Source organism: Sorghum bicolor, chromosome 1 (genome assembly GCF_000003195.3).
Source record: "Sorghum bicolor cultivar BTx623 chromosome 1, Sorghum_bicolor_NCBIv3, whole genome shotgun sequence".
Classification (NCBI taxonomy): Eukaryota; Viridiplantae; Streptophyta; class Magnoliopsida; order Poales; family Poaceae; genus Sorghum; species Sorghum bicolor.
This window is the reverse complement of record NC_012870.2, coordinates 69556931-69576065: the sequence shown is the minus strand read 5'-3', so window position 1 is coordinate 69576065 and position 19135 is coordinate 69556931. Positions and strand designations below refer to the sequence as shown.

General features: G+C 45.0%; 3 protein-coding genes across 9 annotated transcripts; 2 read left to right on the top strand and 1 right to left on the bottom strand.

The window, feature by feature from the left end:
* On the bottom strand, positions 357-5712 carry LOC8081461 (protein SIEL). Of its 7 annotated transcripts, none has more exons than XM_021451600.1 (8): positions 5167-5712; positions 4969-5055; positions 4547-4780; positions 4275-4466; positions 3379-3519; positions 3154-3240; positions 2478-2929; positions 357-2231 (listed from the first exon to the last, which is right to left on the bottom strand). In XM_021451600.1, the coding sequence occupies exons 1-8, from the start codon at positions 5551-5553 to the stop codon at positions 1322-1324; spliced, it is 2490 nt and encodes an 829-aa protein (XP_021307275.1). In that variant the 5' UTR covers positions 5554-5712; the 3' UTR covers positions 357-1321. The 7 variants fall into 7 exon arrangements, with proteins under 7 accessions (XP_021307275.1, XP_021307276.1, XP_021307277.1 ...); XM_021451601.1 differs by having other exon boundaries at positions 690-2231; positions 4969-5051; positions 5167-5363; XM_021451602.1 differs by having other exon boundaries at positions 690-2231; positions 5186-5363.
* LOC8081460 (ABC transporter G family member 5) lies at positions 8423-11171 on the top strand. The gene is given in 2 exon segments (XM_002468021.2): positions 8423-8552; positions 8555-11171. Coding segments are annotated over 2 exon segments (2556 nt in total). The 3' UTR covers positions 10981-11171.
* On the top strand, positions 18086-19005 carry LOC8084899. The gene has a single exon (XM_002468020.2). The coding sequence runs from the start codon at positions 18251-18253 to the stop codon at positions 18845-18847; it is 597 nt and encodes a 198-aa protein (XP_002468065.2). The 5' UTR covers positions 18086-18250; the 3' UTR covers positions 18848-19005.

Sequence of the window (19135 nt, the reverse complement as noted above, 5' to 3'; positions counted from 1 at the left end):
ATCACAGCAATTGTCACAAATAAACGAAAGTGCTACAGTAGCCAAAGCCAAAAATTTTCACGAACAAGGCCTTGTTTAATTTCCAATTTTTTTTTTTTGCAAAATTTATCAGATTCTCCATCACATCAAATCTTACGGCACATGCATAGAGCACTAAATATAGATAAAATAAATAACTAATTACAAAATTTATTTGTAATTTGCGAGACGAATCTTTTGAGCCTAATTAGTTCATGATCGGACAATATTTGTCAAATACAAACAAAAATGCTATTATTCATATTTTGCAATTTTTTTGGAAGTAAACAAGGCCTAGAACACAATGGATCAAATCATCAAATGCAAACACAGAGATATAAGAGAATTGACTCTATTTGTTTCATGTTTGAGATGAGATTCGTGGGTGTACTCCCTACGATCGACCATGGTCAATGGAGTTGCCAAAATTCTCTCTACAGTGTTCTTTCCACGAATCAATCTAATCCCACGTTTCGAATTGAATCATGCGTGGCTATTTATGTGCCGGCCTCCAAAGATTATCCACAACACTTGTCTGCAATCAGGGGGATAAGGGTTGGACGGGGATGATTGATTAGGGCGATGACAATTTCTTTCAGCAGAAAGAAATTTGAATAAATTATTTAGTTGTAAACCAATAATCAGCTGATCAATAGACCACACAAAAGTTATTATCTCATGGCCATGACCCGATATCTTATCAATCTGGACCTGATCATCAGTAAACTGCACAAATTAAAACTTGAATAACTAAATTATAGAAGAACCAGAATGATTAAATTGAATGACTAAATTAGATTCCATATATCATGAACTGTACTGTAGAATTCCGAATTTCTGATCTAGCAGTTTCTCGTCCTAGCCCACTTTCTCCATTGTCACTTCATCTGGTTCAGCTTCAGTTCCGTCTGAAGATGTAGGTGCTAACAGTCCATTGTCACTCGTCTGGTTCACCCTTCTCGTCCTAGGTTCCTAGCCCACCTTCTCCATTGTCACTTCATCTGGTTCACCTTCCGCATGAAGCTGAAGGTCCTAACAGTCCATTGTACACTTCGTTTGGTTCCCCTTCCGACTGAAGCTGTAGCTCCTAAAGAACTGTACACCTCTGAACTATGCATACGGACATCGAACATGCGCCTCATTTGCTTTGCTTTTGCTACAAAAAATGGCAGCGCAACTGAATCCTTTTCCTCAGAAGAGATCCTGGATCAAGAGTGTGCATTACTGCATTATGCATACCACTCAAGCAAGTGCCTGTAAGATGATGAGCATGGAGAGCATATGATCACTTATATTTTAATCATCACCGTTGCACAGCACTAACAAAATAAACATCCAGTTCATCAGAGAGTTGAACCACAGAATCACTCGGTCCTCCATCTCCTCCCTGGTGGGTGCTTATCCCTGCAGATGGACATTCCATTACCAGACATACCCTAAGCACAAACGAACATGCCTTTGGAGTAGCATACAGAGGAACAACCATAGAGCTGCTCTTCACCTCATCATTGCCTCCAAAACAAGAAAAATCTAGGAAGGTATGTTGCATAGATTCACCAATAGTCATGCGGAGCCACAATCTATGATGACTAGATACGTTCCACAGAGATATTTTAAAGCTGATGCCCACTGGTAATCCACAAATGTATTGTAATGGGTTTTCAGAATCGTTATCACAGACTCGCAACACTGCACTTATCACTTTAAGCATTCCAAAGTCTGTTGTTGGTTTTAGACGGAAGAGCTGAAACAAATTGTTAATGCTGCCAATCAGATTATCACCAGTAGGGTTGGTATCAAAGGCCTTCTTAATTTCTCTACTGAAATCAGACAGTTCACAGGACCCATCAGCACACAGATCCTCTAAGCGATTAATTACTGAAAGCAACTTACCCAGAACTACCTTGGAACAAACTGCAATCTTTGACAGTCTAAATAAATGAGCTATCAAAGAAAGCTCCAACACTTGAACCTCCAATACTCTATTTAATCTAACATAACAGTATTCCATCCTTCTTACAGACATATCCAACTTCTCCAGTAAAATATCAAGTGACGTTAGGCCAAAAGTATAAGGATTGTCCAACTGAATCAACTGCCATATTTCAACAATGAACAACATTGCATCAACATACTCACTCAGAAAGCTCAAGAATGCACCAATTGATCCAGAAGAATTTTCTGCCAATAATCTTAGCTCTTCTTTGCATGTTCTACAATCAAGAAAAACTGAATTCAAAAGATATTTCACAAGATATGTTACCTTGGGTTGCAGTGTTACCAACACAAGGTTGCACCCTAAGTGCATAAAAAATTCCGAAAAAAAAATTGGATGGATATAGCATACTATCATCGACCATCATGCAAAATTTGGGACTAAACAATAATACTGGATGTGCACTCGAGTACTAATATAGAATGGTTTGGTTGTGTGCAAAAGGAAAAGGAGTCATTAGTACCTCAAAATAGTACGGACTTCACAAACATTGCACGTCATTCTCATAGTCCAGGCTCCTTCAACTATTTCTAGTATGGATTTCACGGATTGCATTACCAGAACTTCATCTAGACACTTGGTTGCCTTTGCAGTATTTTCTATATGGGCACCAATTTCCACTGTTTCAACATTGCAGCTTTCAGATTCTCCAAACTCTGCAGATATTGATCTATTTTCCCAAAATGGCATTCCACCTTTCTGACACAAGTAAGATAAGAGTGAATCCTGATTAATCTCTCCTCCTAGCGCACACGAAAACTTCTCCAGTAGGGGAATTGCATGTGAGAAGATAATTGAAGGTATGTTCAGCTTCTTGTGCTTATCATCAGAAAAAGGTGCTGAAATGGACACTATTAACAACGCTTTGACCCTTGGTTTGTCCAAGATAAGCTCTCCATCAGATGCCATAGCGATCTATGACATGCAGATAAAGTAACATTAGAAAACAGACCTTAGAAAAGAATGCAAGAGATATGGAGGAAATTGTAGAAATACCAAACCCAAATATTGATGCATCTAACTAGACAGTGATTACTGAATGACATAGAAAATTGAAGTATAGAGAAAGGTACAACTAGCAGCATCATTCTCAGATGGCGTGCATGTAAACACAACTGGAAGTTGGAAATTGAGAATACCTCTTTGGCCAAATATTTAGCAATGTTAGCTGAAAAGCTCCCATGATTCTTACCAATGGAAAACAGAATACCATATATATCCTGTTCCTGAACGAAATAAACAAATCCAGTTAAACCATGAAATAGAGTGAATATATTACATGCTGAGTTGCTGACCCATGACATAAATTTAAGAGTTCCGAAAAACTGTGAAGATTGTTCAGCAAAGATACGAGACTAAGATACCTCTGGATATTTCTCCAAACTTGTAATAAGACCATCAACTGCAGATTTGAATATTTGAAGTTTTGGCATGTTGACTAACCCAAGGATCTTGCGTGCTGCATCTCGAATTACGGCAGTGGCATCAACCAGCAACCCAAGAAACTGTAAAAACAATTATACATACATAAGGTTAGCATTTAGCAAGACCAACAGCAAAGATTTGTCTAGATTATTTCGAAAATCCTCTTAAACAGGTACAAATACAACTATACGTCATTCTGACTTCAGAGAGAGGACTTTCAACAAAAATAGGACTCGAACCTGCTTTATCTTTCGGTTATGCATGCTTTTCTTTTACTTAAAAGCTAGATGTAATGTTGCTTTGTGACAGTGAAAGTACAAAAATCAAAAAATATGGAGCCACCACTTTAGGAACTACAAAACTGAGCTGCTTTGCCCCAAAATTATATTTTCATGGGTGTTTCAGATTCTGGCCAAGTCCATTATCCTTGTTCCCTTGAAAACCACAAGTTCAACAGTGCAGATCACTATCACTAAGATTCCTCTCAATAATATCAGTACCAGTACTGTTTCTTCAAGGAACTCTCGTTGCGACAAAATATTTCAGAATAATAAGGCTGTGTGATAAGCTGAGGATATAAAAAAATATATCCTGGTATGCAGCCCTCCTTCTCATTGAGGAAAAAAAAATTCTCCATTTTATCCAATAACCTGTGATATTGCTACAAGGCATATCTTATAATATATATTATAATTAGAGTAAGAAAAAATAATTAGCTATGATCTATGAATTGAAAAAAGTGCCATAGGACTAACATGTGGTATGTGGTACCTAAGGCATGGTCAATTAATTAATATATGCTGATTACTTGACAAACTATGTTCACAGGTAATACCATATGCATGTGCTTCTCCTGCACAGTCAAACATCCATATGTTGCCATATGAAATAGTGCTTCCAAAGTTTGCAGCCTAACTGCTTCCGTATCATCATTCATCATGTCCATCAACAAGTCCAAGGCCTTCTCTGCATACTGATTAGAAAACTTCGCCAGTGCTCCTAATGATTTGCAAGCAGTTGTTCTCACCTGTAATGCGGAAACAACAATAAAAGAAAAGAAAAATATTGCAATTTAGGGGAAATGAAACTACATGAGAATGACAGAACCTGGTAAAACTCGTCTTCAATTCCATGGGAAAAAATCCCAGCAGCACACGGAATTTTTAGTTTAGGAGGTAATTTTTGGCCATTGATGATAGAAACATTCATACTGTCAGTTTTTATGACCTTCTTAGACAGTGACTGTAGCAGAACACCCTCAGAAACTCGTTGCATTTTACCAAGGGCAGTGAACGCTTCCATTCTCACTTGTGTGCACATGTCCCTAGCCATGGAGCTTAGCTAAGTAGAAAAGAAAGGGGAAGTGATAAGCATATCAGTGAAACAAAACATGCTATATATAAAAATCGTTTCAAAACACACCATGTAAATGCATGCTTATTAGATTGTGCTTATTTTTTACGGCCACTCAATTCTACTGTACTGTAAACCTGTAATACCAACTGAAGCACAAAGTGTGCGAACCATACCTGTAGGAAAATCATGTCCATCAGGTCACCATAGCCATTGGCATCGAAATTCAATCTCGCTGAAAAATTTCGAGCACACGCACCTACCTATCCATGGGGGGCAGGAATTTCCTCAATACTTCAGATTTATAAGACAATTAATTAAGCTCCCGAGGCATCCAAGTGCAACAAAATACTAACGAAACGACAAAACCTCACCAATCGCACGACGGCTAACCTGACGCCGTTGTCGTCGTCCCTCATGAGCTCCACCGCGCATTTGTAGCAGCACTCCGTGATCCCTACGCTGGCACGGCTGCTGGGGTCGACATTCTCGAGGACCGCGGTGAGTCCACGGAGCGCCTCTGCCCGCGCCAGCGGGTAAATTCCTCCGGCCATCGATACAAGAGCTCGTACATCCGCCTCGACATTCGGAACGCAGCCGCCGGAAGCGGGCGGCTCCGCCGCAACCCTAGGACGCTTGGCGGAGGACGGGGAAGGGTCGGACGCGGCGAGGCGCTCGTCGATGGGGCCAGGGTGTTTTCGAGCCGAGGCGGAGGCGGCAGCGTTGGGGTGGGCGGAGGAGAGGAGGTGCGGGTCGCCCATGGGATTGGAAAGTGACCACGAATGGCGAGCGCGGCGGCGGCGGCAGACTTCGCCTCGGCGGCGAGCGCGAACAAGCACGAGCGGCGGCGGCCTTGGCCTCGCGTGCGGGCGGAAGGTGAGAACGCGCAAAGCGCCTGGGACTGGCCGACTGGGAGGTGACGGAAGGCAAAGCTTCCTAGGCTGGATCGAGCCGAGCTCGAAAAAAAAACGTATTTCGTTTCTCTGGGCCCTAGCCCATGCTCCTTTAAACCCCGTGTGGGGCTGACTCCGAGCTGGGCCAGGCAAACAAACAGGCCTGGTGGAAACAAACAGCCTCTAAGCGTCTATGCCTATCATGAGCTGGATCAAAACATGAAATGGGCATACATTCTTTTTTGTTCAACTTTCAACTAGTACCATTACCGTGCCAACAAGAAATTGATCGAACTAGAATCTTGAAGATGTGCTGAAACCGCACATACTTCTATTTCCCATGTTCACTGCGTTATTACTTATACTATGCTAGAAGCTTTGAGTAGTACTCCCTCTGTACCCATAAAACAAGTTATTTTGGACAAGGTTTGGATCAAACATTAGGATTATAAATCATGAATAACTTTTAAGTTTTTGAGTTTAAAAATATAAAAACCATATGAATAGATTTGTCTTAAAAATACTTTCACAAAAATATATTTATAGCACTTTTTGATAAATATTTTTATAAAAAACAAAAAGTCAAAGTTAGACTTTGGAGACCGTGCCATTTTCCAAAACGACTTGTTTTATGGATATGGAGGGAGTACATCATCTGAAAATCCTAGTGTTTCCTTTATTTCTTGAGGCTAGTTTTTCTTGAATTTTATTTACATTTAACTTTTTTGATATGTCAGTAAATTTGATGACTTGACAGATTAATTTTAGAGAGAGATATAGATAAAGTTTCATATAGTTTTATCTAGATAAAACTTTTTATCACAGAACACAGATTTACAGTCATCAACATAAAAGCTTAACAGTCTTAATAACTTTGTGATAAAGTTCTCACTGAAACTGGTGCGAGGAAGACTCTGAATTTTAAAAGAGCTCTTGAAAACCGCAAAATAGATAGTGCTGGTCAACTTATGGTTGACTTGGTTAGAATAAAAGTGTTGGTCGGACCAATCTATTCACAGCAAGGAGCTAGTGTTGGTCAGACTATGATCGTAACAGCTTGTTCGAAAAGCATTGGCTGCATTCATTTGATTCCATCCCATTTTATTTTTCATCGGAAACATCTTTTTTTTTACCTCTGCGTACTGAAATTCTGAATTTTTCTACGTGCATCAGCCGTGAGAAAGGACTAAAATTCTGAATTCTGTTTTGTCAGTGACTGACCACAGCGTACACTGCTGCTGCCTGCTGGTATGACCTAGGGCGTTGAGATACGGATAGGTAGATGGCGATTTGTTCACCACCTCAGGCTCCGCGCCTCCGTCCCCCAGCCCACGTATCAAACATGCCGCGTGACCGCGCGCTCCTCCACCGTTGCAACAAGAAACCAGACGTGCAAACTTGGCGGACCGCGATTTCCAACGAAAGCGGCAGCCGGCGGCAGCCCATAACGTGGTCTGCTAGGTTAAACAAGTCAGCGACACGACATGCAAGGCAGCTCGCACCTAAGACCTAACAACACGTTGCTAAAAGGGATAAGCGAGTCAATTTCAAAATTCCGTAAACTTTGGATATATAGTTAAGGTGCACGTCACATATAAGTAACATGTAATAGTAGTCACCAATTCATAATAGGCCAATATCACGTGGTACAAGCATGTCCCAAACTATAGATTTAGCACAACCGAAACAATCCTACTTGATACGATCGAGACAAATAATGAGCTACTGAACAATTAAAGGTGGATTTTTTAGATAAGGGAACAAAGTTCTTAGGCCCTGTTTAGATGGCTGATGAAAATTTTTTGGGTGTCACATCGGATGTGTCGGAAGGATGTCGGGAGTGTTTTTAGAAACTAATAAAAAAATAAATTACATAGCTCGTCAGAAAACTGCAAGACAAATCTATTAAGCATAATTAATCTATCATTAGCACATGTAGGTTACTGTAGCACTTAAGGCTAATCATGGAGTAACTAGGCTTAAAAGATTCATCTCGCGATTTTGAACCAAAATGTGTAATTAGTTTATTTTTTATGTACATTTAATGTTTCATGCATGTGTCCAAAGATTTGATGGGATAGATGAAAAAATTTTGGACGGGAAACTAAACAGGCCTTAGCCTCTAAGATCTAGAAATGGTACACATTTTAGAGTCATCGGTAAAAAAAAAAACGCCATGAGACAAACACATCCAAACACAGACATAGTTTAGCTCATCTATTGTGAGCCTGGCACCAAAACATTAAAGGTGGATTGATCAATCTAATAAATGTGCTGCTTCAAAAACGAGTGATTACAATTTGTTTTGCCCCTACGACATTTCTTGACTTTGGCCAACACCTCACACCATTCCCCCAACCCTCCATGCGTTCTTTGGCATACTTTTGCGCATAGCCCGGTGCTCTGCTACTGCTACGGTGCTGTTAGCTGCCCATTTGGTGAACTTTGGGCGAGGGACGCTTAACCACCTCGCGCGCCAAAACTTGCGCGCACGCAGGCAGGCAGGCACGGTGAGGGCGAAAGGAGCTCCACCCACCGCACCCACCGCCTTGACCCCCTCTCCTAAACCCAAGCTAACCCCCCCGTCTCCTCCTTGGTTCCTCACATCCATGGCCGCGGCAACTTAACCGATTTCAACTAACAGCGAGAAAAAAACCCAGAGCGGGGCCCGCGGGCAGCCAATCTCCCTTCACCAACCTAGCGCCGCTTTTGACTGCTCCAGTGAGGAGCTATAAGAATGGTTACTAGCCGTGTGATCCTCAGAATCCAGGACAACGCCGATCGAGAACTAACACGTCTGTCTATCTCTCTCTTTCTCGCTCGCCGCGGCAGGCAGCGAGGTGGGGTGCCGGCCGGCGGTGAGGGGGAGGGGAGGAGCACGTACGTGTTGATCAGTGCGGCGCCATGTCGCGGTTCGTCGACAAGCTGCCGTTCTTTGACCGGAGGTCGTCGCCGATGGAGGAGGCCGGGGACATCCCGCGGAACGGCCTCCTGCACATGCACCACCACCACCAGCCGCACCACAGCGGCCTGCTCATGCAGCCGCAGCCGTCGCCGCCGGCGAAGCAGTCGTCGTTCACGCTCGCGCAGCTGCTGAAGCGCGTCAACGAGGCGCGCAGCGACGCCTCGTCGCCCACGTCCTCGCCTACGCACTCGCACTACACCATCGAGCTGGGCGGCTCCGTGCCGGGCTCCACCGGCAGCGACCTGAGCGAGCGCATGCGCGGCGGCGACCGCGACCGCGGCAGCGACGGGACGCTCCTGCCGTTCGTGCTCAAGTTCACGGACCTCACGTACAGCGTCAAGCAGCGGAAGAAGGGACCGTGTCTGCCGGCGCTGCCGTTCGGCCGCGGGGGCAGGGAGCCGACCGAGCCTGAGGTGCCCCGGATGAAGACGCTGCTGGATAACATCTCCGGCGAGGCCCGGGAGGGCGAGATCATGGCGGTGCTCGGCGCCAGCGGCTCCGGCAAGAGCACGCTCATCGACGCGCTCGCCAACCGCATCGTCAAGGAGAGCCTCCACGGCTCCGTGACGCTCAACGGGGAGTCGCTGGACAGCAACCTGCTCAAGGTGATCTCCGCGTACGTCATGCAGGACGACCTCCTGTACCCGATGCTCACCGTGGAGGAGACGCTCATGTTCGCCGCCGAGTTCCGCCTGCCACGCTCTCTGCCAACCAAGGAGAAGAAGAAGCGCGTGCAGGCGCTCATCGACCAGCTCGGCCTGCGCAACGCGGCCAACACCATCATCGGCGACGAGGGCCACCGCGGCGTGTCCGGCGGGGAGCGCCGCCGCGTGTCCATCGGCGTGGACATCATCCACGACCCCATCGTCCTGTTCCTCGACGAGCCCACCTCCGGGCTCGACTCCACCAGCGCGTTCATGGTGGTCAAGGTGCTGCAGCGCATCGCGCAGAGCGGCAGCGTGGTGGTCATGTCCATCCACCAGCCGAGCTACCGCATCCTCGGCCTCCTCGACCGCCTCCTGTTCCTCTCCCGCGGCCAGACGGTGTACTACGGCTCGCCACGCGCGCTGCCGTCCTTCTTCAACGACTTCGGCAAGCCCATCCCTGGCAACGAGAACCCTACGGAGTTCGCGCTCGACCTCATCAGGGAGCTGGAGACCATGCCGCAAGGGGCCAGGGATCTCGTCGAGCACAACAAGAAATGGCAGACGCGCATGGCTCCCAAGGCGAAGCACCACGACGGGCACGGCGAGAAGCCGTCGCTGTCCCTGAAGGAGGCCATCAGCGCCAGCATCTCTCGCGGGAAGCTCGTGTCCGGCGCGACCGACGGATCCGTGTCGGTGCATTCGCCAGGGATGTTGGCGGCGCCGGCGGCCCCGGTGTCCAAGTTCGCGAACCCGTTCTGGGTGGAGATGGGCGTCCTCACCCGCCGCGCGTTCCTCAGCACGAAGCGCACGCCGGAGATCTTCATCATCCGCCTAGCGGCCGTGATGGTGACGGGGTTCATCCTGGCGACCATCTTCTGGCGGCTGGACGACTCCCCCAAGGGAGTGGAGGAGCGCCTGGGCTTCTTCGCCATCGCCATGTCCACCATGTTCTACACCTGCTCCGACTCGCTCCCCGTGTTCCTCAACGAGCGCTACATCTTCCTCCGGGAGACGGCCTACAACGCGTACCGGCGGTCCTCGTACGTGCTCTCCCACACCATCGTCGGCTTCCCGTCGCTGATCGTGCTCTCCTTCGCGTTCGCGCTCACCACGTTCTTCGCCGTGGGCCTGGCGGGAGGCGCCGACGGCTTCTTCTTCTTCGTGGCCATCGTGCTGGCCTCCTTCTGGGCCGGCTCCGGGTTCGCGACGTTCCTCTCCGGCGTGGTGACGAACGTGATGCTGGGGTTCCCCGTGGTGGTGTCGACGCTGGCCTACTTCCTCCTCTTCAGCGGCTTCTTCATCAACCGGGACCGCATCCCCAAGTACTGGCTCTGGTTCCACTACCTGTCGCTGGTCAAGTACCCGTACGAGGCGGTGATGCAGAACGAGTTCAGCGACCCGACGCGGTGCTTCGTGCGGGGCGTGCAGATGTTCGACAACACGCCGCTGGCGGCGCTGCCGGGGGTGCTCAAGGTGCGGGTGCTGCGCGCCATGAGCCAGTCGCTGGGCGTCGACATCGGCACCAACACGTGCATCACGACGGGGCCAGACTTCCTGCGGCAGCAGGCCGTGACGGACCTCACCAAGTGGGACTGCCTCTGGATCACCGTCGCCTGGGGGTTCCTCTTCCGCATCCTCTTCTACATCTCGCTGCTGCTCGGGAGCAGAAACAAGAGACGGTGAGCCGGTTTTCCGTCCTGACTTGTTTTCTTCTCGTGCTGGTGCGATCGGTATGCACGGGGCTGTATGTTCCTCTAGTTGTTTATCGCGTGTACATTTGCTTGTAAGTTGTAAGTTTTCGTGGCAAGTTCAAACTGTAACTCGACAATATATTTATTTATATACGATGGTTCTCTGTTATTGTTCTCGCCGAAGGTGTTTCAGGTTTGCATGAGCAGAATCTGTTGATCTCAGTTTGTTCGGGTGCCAGGTAGGTCTTTAGCAAAAGAAATAGCTGGACTTACCGAAAGGCAAAGGCGTGATCCTAGACTGTCTTTGAGATCTATTTGGCAACCCAAATTCAAAGTAAGTCTCTACCACAATACACAGTTTCCAACAGAGTACCAAGAAAACATATTTTGAGTAATGAGGAGAGGCATAACTTAAATTTGGGTATCGTTTTTCCTTGAGACACATTTGTAGAGAGTGTTGTCTTTTAGGTCTTGTTGTTGGAGAAGACTAAAATATGTATGGAATCTTTTATCTATAATGCTACCCAAAAGATAAATATGTCTTGTATTTGTATTTTAGGTAATAGTTGTTGAAGATAGCCTTAGATAGCGTTTGATTGAGAGTTAAAATGAAATAGGACGGTCTTGTTTCTGTTTTGTGGGATGGGACGACTCTATTTTTTTTAATTACAGTACAACGCCAATACACTTATCCCTATGAATACAAGTACACAAATCTTACCTCTATAATCACCTCCAAAGGACTGAGCTAGTAGATCATGAGATTCACATAGTCACCACAAGCGCCTCGCTGTCGACGAGGACATCGCCTGCCACTGGAAGTGTAACGTCATTAAATCCTGGAATAAATCCATGAAATGCGAGTACCCGTGCTCAGTCGAAGACTTGAACCTGGTATTTTTTTTGAAAGCATGTATCTGTATTTCTAGATAAGGAAAACATACAAGTATGGGTACAAATACAGGGAAATACTAAGGATACAGGAGCAACCGTGCTAGCCTAACTACACAAAGGACCCTGAGAAAAGAAAAAATTACAATCCAGTCCCCAGATCCCTTGCAAACTGACGAAGTCTGGAATCGTCGTCGCCGTCACCGATCACCGCCAACGGAGAAGACGCCCGAAGCCACCATGAGTTGGAGAAGGCCCATCACCCTCTGGCTTTTGTAGGAGTCGAAGAAGACACCCATCTCGGAAGATGGGATGATGCCAACGGCTGTCGCACGTCGACAGGGGTCACACCCCACCCTGTCCAACTCCTAGATCCGCCATCGTCGTCGATGAAAAGCTCCGCCAAATCGATGCAGATCCATCCGGCCACCAACCACATCACCCAACAGCTGCGCCACATCCTTGAGCAAAAGGACCAGCAACAACATCACCTGAGTAGGAAGATGCGCCGCCGGCCATGGACTCTAGAACAGGGGATCTGGCAAATCCCCTCTTACCTGGCCTCGCCGTTGACGCCAAGAGCAGACACCAAAGGAGCAAGGAAGAGACCAGAGGAATTTATTCCCCTGAGACGTCGTCGCCACCGCCTCGCCGGTGCCGCCAGGAAGACGCGACCGCGGAGGAGAAGACTCCCCCTGGCAAACCCTAGCTCCACCGTCAACTGTTGACGGCGAGCACAACCTAGACCTAGGGAGACATCTACGAAGCCTAACTACAGCCGCACAGCGATTCCCCAACCCTCCTCCCTCTCCAGCACCTACGCGATCACCGGAGAGGAGAAGGGTCGGCGGAACCGCCGCTGGGAAATCGTGAACCTGGGTAGTTGAGATGTGATGGAACAAAATTGTTTTTTTAGTCCACAAACATTAAAGTTGGATCATCTACTGATAAATGGGACTCATACATCAGTTCTTTTTTTCTTTTTCTTCCTTATCTCTTTCATCCCCAACCCGTGTGGCGCCCCTTCCTTATCTCTTTTCTCCTTCGTCTCCTTTCTCGGTGCGCTCACCCATGTGGTCCCATGTGAGGCAGCAGTGGCGGAGCTCGTCCACCTTCGGTGAAGTTGTAGCTCGCCGGAGCTCACCCGACGCATCTCCTCTTCTCCCTCATGCACATGCAAAGCTCATCTTCGTGCCTGCCTTCTTCCTTAACTCTGACGGTGAGCTTGCCTTCTTCCTCAACTCTAATGACCGAATAGACCGAGCTCCTCGTCTTCCTCACGCTTCTCGCGTATGCGTGTGTACGTTGCTCATCCCACCTCGCCTGCCAAATTCGTGGGGACCAGCTCACCCCCAGATTCTCTAGAACTTTTTTTACATGCGATGTCCTTTACTCTCCTTGCCTCTCAACTAAACATCTATAAAAACCCATCCCACATCATCCCTAGAACCAAACACTACCTTATATCACATAGAAGAATGGGCAATGTGCACACATCTAGAGCCACAAAACTAGAGTCAATTTCATATCTAAGGTTTTCTTTAGTCCATTCGAAATACTCCAATTCCACATATAATTTCCACTCTTTCACGCTCATGGCTAGCTCCTAAGTTCTCGAATATAAATCACTCTTCTACACTGCTACTACTAGGATTCGTCCAAAACACTAAAGATATATGAAAATACAAATGAATAAGAGATATATTGTGGAGTAGTAGATTCCTCGATCCTAATCCCGAGACATGTTGCTAGTTGTTACGCCCACTAAAGCAGAATAAGCAAAAATTCTCCTAACAAAATTTAAATTTAATATTAGAAACCACAACTCATCCTCTAACAAAAAAAAATATAATATAAAAAACTCCCCAGGATCTTGACTTATTTTTTATTGATCAAGAGTACAACAAATAAGGTTGTAATTTGGATCACAACATTAAGGATCCCCAACTAACAAAGCTGAAACATAAACTCTCTTATCCAAGCATTCATGATTCAACCATAATATGCACTGTATCTAGATCACAAAATCTTATAATTTTTCGAGAACAAGAAAACAAGTTGGCTTAGTTTCTTTTCTGCTTTAGTGTTAAGATAATCTCTGTTGTTAATTTCAGATCCAGCTTCCTTCCTATAAGATAAATATCCAATCATTATCTAGAAAACAAATACTACTAACTAATAGAACTTCTATTTTCACTCGAGTCGAAAGTTTCATAATTACTTTTAAATGTTTAACACATCAAATGTTGAAATGGATCATACAATATTTAGCAATGCCAAACGCTTCAACATTACATACCTTGAGCATATCAATTACTTCATCATACCTAAGCTTTAATGTTTTATTTAGATACTGCATAAAATAATTAAATAGTTTGATGAAGAAAGCTCATCAGCTAGCCATAGTACGAAATTCAATAGATTGTGTTGTACCTTTATAAGTTCAAAGAATGTTATTTTTTAATGACTTCAAGATATTTGTCGTGGTTCTTTTCTATATGTTTAAAACAAATTTCAAATAACTTATGGATAATATCGTAGACCTATGTCATACACTGTTATTGTTATAAATAATTATATCATTTTAGTAAAAAGCAATAGTATCGTCTCTCATAAGCTAAGTTGGTTAGGAGGTCTAGCACTCCAAAGGCCTGAGTTCAAACTCTTAATGGAAGCGGATTTCAAGCTAGGGAACATTTCAATAACAAACTAGTAGAAAACATCACAAACTAGTAGCTCTAAGTGGCAACAATATATTATTCAGATACAAACATAACAAAAAACACTAGGAGGGATGTGAACATGTATGATGAATAACCCATCACAAACTAATACCTCTAAATAGCAACAACAACTATTTCTAATACAAACATAATAAAAAAACACTAGTAGGGATGTGAACATGTATGATGAATAACCTTCGTCATTGTAGAAGCAATATTCATCGTAAAGAACTTTTTTGTAACGTATTAGTGACAAAATCTATGTGTTAAAAACTGAGCATTGTATTGGTTGCGATGTGATGAACCTAAGCTATTGGTCATAAAAGTGGCTTGATCCGTGATGAAAAGTCAATCATCACAGAACTATTTTTCCATTCGTTTAGTCACTTTATTTGCTTGGCTTGACTAATTGCCTAGCTTAATTCGAGTATCCTTTTTTGCTTAGCTTAACTAGTAGTAGTTGTAGTATTCAAGAAAAGTGCTTTAGCTCTACTTTACCTTGCTACTAGAATTGAGTATCAAAGGCTGCTCTTCCGTGATATGCTAGGCAAGTATTGTCCATTAGGACCATCTCTTGTATGTATTCACCTGATCAGGCCATCCTTGGTTGTTATGGTGATGAGGCGAGGTGTGAGCATGATGGGCATGGGCCGCACCCTGACATCATGTGGTGTGGTGTTTTGGCTTTATCACTTGGTGAAAGCCCTAGTTTGGTTTTGGGTAATTGATGAAACATAAGTGTACTAACCTTTGTCATGAGTGATATGCAAGATAAGTTGGACACACAAAGTGATGGAGCTAGATGATGATGGCCATGGTGATAAGATGGACAAATGATGGTTCAAGTGCTCCAACTTGGAAAACAAGAAATAGAAAAACAAAAATCCTAAAAATATCAAGACAAAGCTATTGATAGGGATTTCGTTTCGCTAATCAAGACATCATAGAGGGTGTATTTGGGTTTAGGATAGATTGTACTATTAAGAGGGGTGATCTCAAAGTGATTACGATTATCTAAGTGCCACTAGGTGAATTAACTCCATGCATTTGCATTAGGACCTAATAAGTGCTAATATCCCTTAGAAAATATGTTTGTGAAATAATAACTCATGTAAGTGTTGGAAACTTGGTAAAGTTAACATATTTCTCATGGAAGAAAGCAGAACAAAAAGGGGTTTACTACGGTGACCGGACACTAGCTCTGAATTGATCAAACACATCTTACCCTAGGCACGGCCATGCTTGTTGGCCTGACCAAACGCCAGTGTTGAGGAGCGACCGGACGTGTAGCTGGTACTGTTCACTAAGGCCTTGTTTAGATGCATCTAAAAACTCAAAACTTTACAAGATTTTCCATCACATCGAATCTTACGGCACATGCATAGAACATTAAATATAGATAAAAAAAGATAACTAATTGTACAAATTACGTGTAAATCACGAGACGAATCTTTCAAGCCTACTTACTCTATGATTGGACAATATTTGTCAAATAAAAATGAAAGTCCTACAGTATCAAAATTCAAAAAAAATTTAGATCTAAACAAGGCCTAACTAGCAACGTGAGCTAATGCAGACCAGACGCTAAGGCGAGTCCGGTCACGGGGACCGAGCACGTCCGATCGCCAAAATCATGTTTTACAAGCTCTGTGTATTTAACCGAACATGGAGGCATGGTGAGTCCGGTTGATGGACCAAATGCTAAGGGAGAGTGCGTGTGGACAGCAACAGTAAAATTCAATCGGTCAATTGACAACACGCTGACACATGACGCACCAAACTTTGAGCGGAGCATTCGGTTGGTGCTGGAGTGTCCGGTCCGAATGCAAACAACCCCTTAGAGGCTAACGGGTATGTGAGCTCTTGGAGCTCTATGAATAGAACTTGGCCGGCTTGGGCTCACTCGGACATCTTGATCATTGTTATTGGTATTTCTTAACGTCATCAATAAAAGACAACACTAAAGAAATGTATGGTACTGAATTAACTTTCCATTAGCAAACTAGCCACTTTATCTCTTGCCACTATTCCTAAGCATTGAACTAGGTTGTCATCCCTAATATATAGCTAGAAATAAACAAATGCATAATATAGTTATATCATTTTATGTGACTAGGCAGAAATAAATATAATAAGTAAGTAAATAACAACTCTACAAGCGGACAAATAATTAGACCATTGTAGCATTTTACCTAGAGTATTACCAGGTTGTCGATTTATATTTATACCACTGGGAAGGTCTAGCTAAACTATAAATATGGCATTGATAACAATTATATATATTGAATAAGAGGTGAAAACAAGATCATTTACTCTACTTATAACAGGGGTAGTCACATGATAAAGATAAATATAAGTGATAAATAAGAATTAAGCATCATATATATAAAGATAAACACAGAGTTTCTCATCTAGTCACAACAATAACATAGCCAATAAATAGATAACGAAAATTATATCTAAGGTAATTCTATAACTGCATCAATGAATACTTAAATTAGTGCAATTACGTCTAGCAATCATTATTAGTCAACTCTACATTATAATTAAATATAAAAGGAGCATCAACTAAGGAGGATATTGAGACATAACGTCACCTCCGACGTGACCGGACTCTACCAAACCTATGTACAGGGGGTGGACTACAGAGGAATCAACACAACTATAACAGTCACATGCACGAACCACCACACGACCCGGCACATTAGGGAGCACCCGCGGATAGGCAAGATATCTAAACACCACGTCTACATATTGCCAATCATTCACCTGGGAATTCTCTAGATGAACGTTATACAAGCAATTACATAAATTTAATAGGATCAAACCAACTATGCTAGACATTTAATTAAAGTAGACAATGACTATTGCAATTAAGAACATATATAATATGAAGAGTAATGTTTCCCAAATTCAACAATGATGCACATTGTCTATGTGGTAGTAGTATTTTTTTTGAATTTAGATAGTCTGAGGGTTCAACGTGTAATAAATTGACATCCTCTTTTTGAAGAGATTAAAGCCAGAAGGAGACAAAAAGAAGAGACAAAAACTTGGGACATTAGTGGAAATCCTCTTATTTGCACGATCAAACTTGGGTAAAAAAAAGTCAAACGTCTTATAGTTTGGGATGAAGTGAGTATATCTTTTTTGTTTTCTTTTTCCAAGTGAAATGTCTCTGAAATATTACATGAGACACAACATTGTATGGCAAGGCATTCACCGCTCAGTGACCGAAGAGACTATATCTAAAATAAAATCGTGTTTTTTTGAGCAAGTAAAATAAAATCGTGCTAATGTGGTGGGTTTAAAGGCCCATTGCATTTTTAGCCCGGGCGTGTCTGTGTGGATATTGTAGGGCAGAAACGCAAAAGCCCAGTGGAAAGCAGGCCGAACTGTGAACGTGACAGCGACGCAAGCCGAGCTATAATTTTCTCCACCATTTTGGCACGGATTTTCTAACGGAAAAATACCTCATCACACGAGCGCAAGCTCCATGAAGACTGGCTGAAGCATGAGGCAGTTTTCAACGCACCGTGCAACCACCGGAGCCACTCGACACCCAACCAACCAAGACCCTATCCAAAAGCAGAGGCAAGCCAGACCAAGACGAGACGCAAGCTGCAGGCACCCGCTCGCGCCCGCGCCATGAAGTGCTGGTGCGTGCACGCGCCAAGAGGAGCAATGGCGACGCCGCTCTCCAGCCCCTTCGCTCCCACCACCCTCCGCTCCCCTCTCCGGCATCGCGCCCCGCTGCTGCTGTTGCCGTTCCCTCCCCGTGCGGCCTCCTCCGGCGAGGACACCGCAGCAGCCGACCAGGAGCCGGCCCCGGCGGCCACCAAGACGGCCACCGCGGACGACGACTTCGAGCAGCGCGTGCTACAGATCAAGTCCCGCGTCGGGCCCAAGAAGCGCGGCGCGCGCAAGAAGAAGGCCGCGGCGTCGTCCGCGTCCGCCAACGCCGTGACGCTCCCGCCCGTGCCGCTGCGGGAGCCCCGGTCGGCGCTCGGCGCGCCCGTCGAGTTCGGCTTCACCGCGTACAGCGAGCGGCTCAACGGCGCGCTGGCCGCGGTGGGGCTCGCCGCGGTGCTGCTCGTGGAGCTGGGATCCGGGCAGGCCCTGGTGAAGTACCACCAGCCGGCCACGCTGTTCCTGCAGGCGTACACCGTCGCCGCGGCCGCCGCGCTGTTCGTCAAGTACGAGAAGGAGCGGATCAGCACGTGGCCGGGGCCGCCGGCCAAGTGAAATGGCGAGTTTTTGTTCCGGTAGGGTGCGTCTTTTTCTTGTAATTTTACCTCTCGATGTGGAATATGTGTGTTGTGAGAACTGGGAAATGTCAGGACATTCGAGGAAAGAAGAGCTTGATTAACAGTCGCTTTAACACCCTTAATTTCATTTCATCAGTCACATTGTGCACAATGCTTTGTGATGCTGTTGTTGAGAGAACTAAGAAATTAATCTTGAAAGGAGTTTACTGTGACCCTGTTCTTCGGCATCACTTCAGTAGCAATACTTTTCAACAATATTTTTTCT

Coding starts and splice junctions, on each gene's coding strand:
- LOC8081461 (XM_021451600.1), bottom strand. CDS start 5,553: ATGGGCGACCCGCACCTCCTCTCCTCCGCCCACCCCAACGCTGCCGCC. Junction 4,467..4,546: donor TTGAAGACGAGTTTTACCAG/GTTCTGTCATTC, acceptor TCCGCATTACAG/GTGAGAACAACTGCTTGCAA. Junction 3,520..4,274: donor AGGAGAAGCACATGCATATG/GTATTACCTGTG, acceptor TTGTTTTTACAG/TTTCTTGGGTTGCTGGTTGA.
- LOC8084899 (XM_002468020.2), top strand. CDS start 18,251: ATGAAGTGCTGGTGCGTGCACGCGCCAAGAGGAGCAATGGCGACGCCG.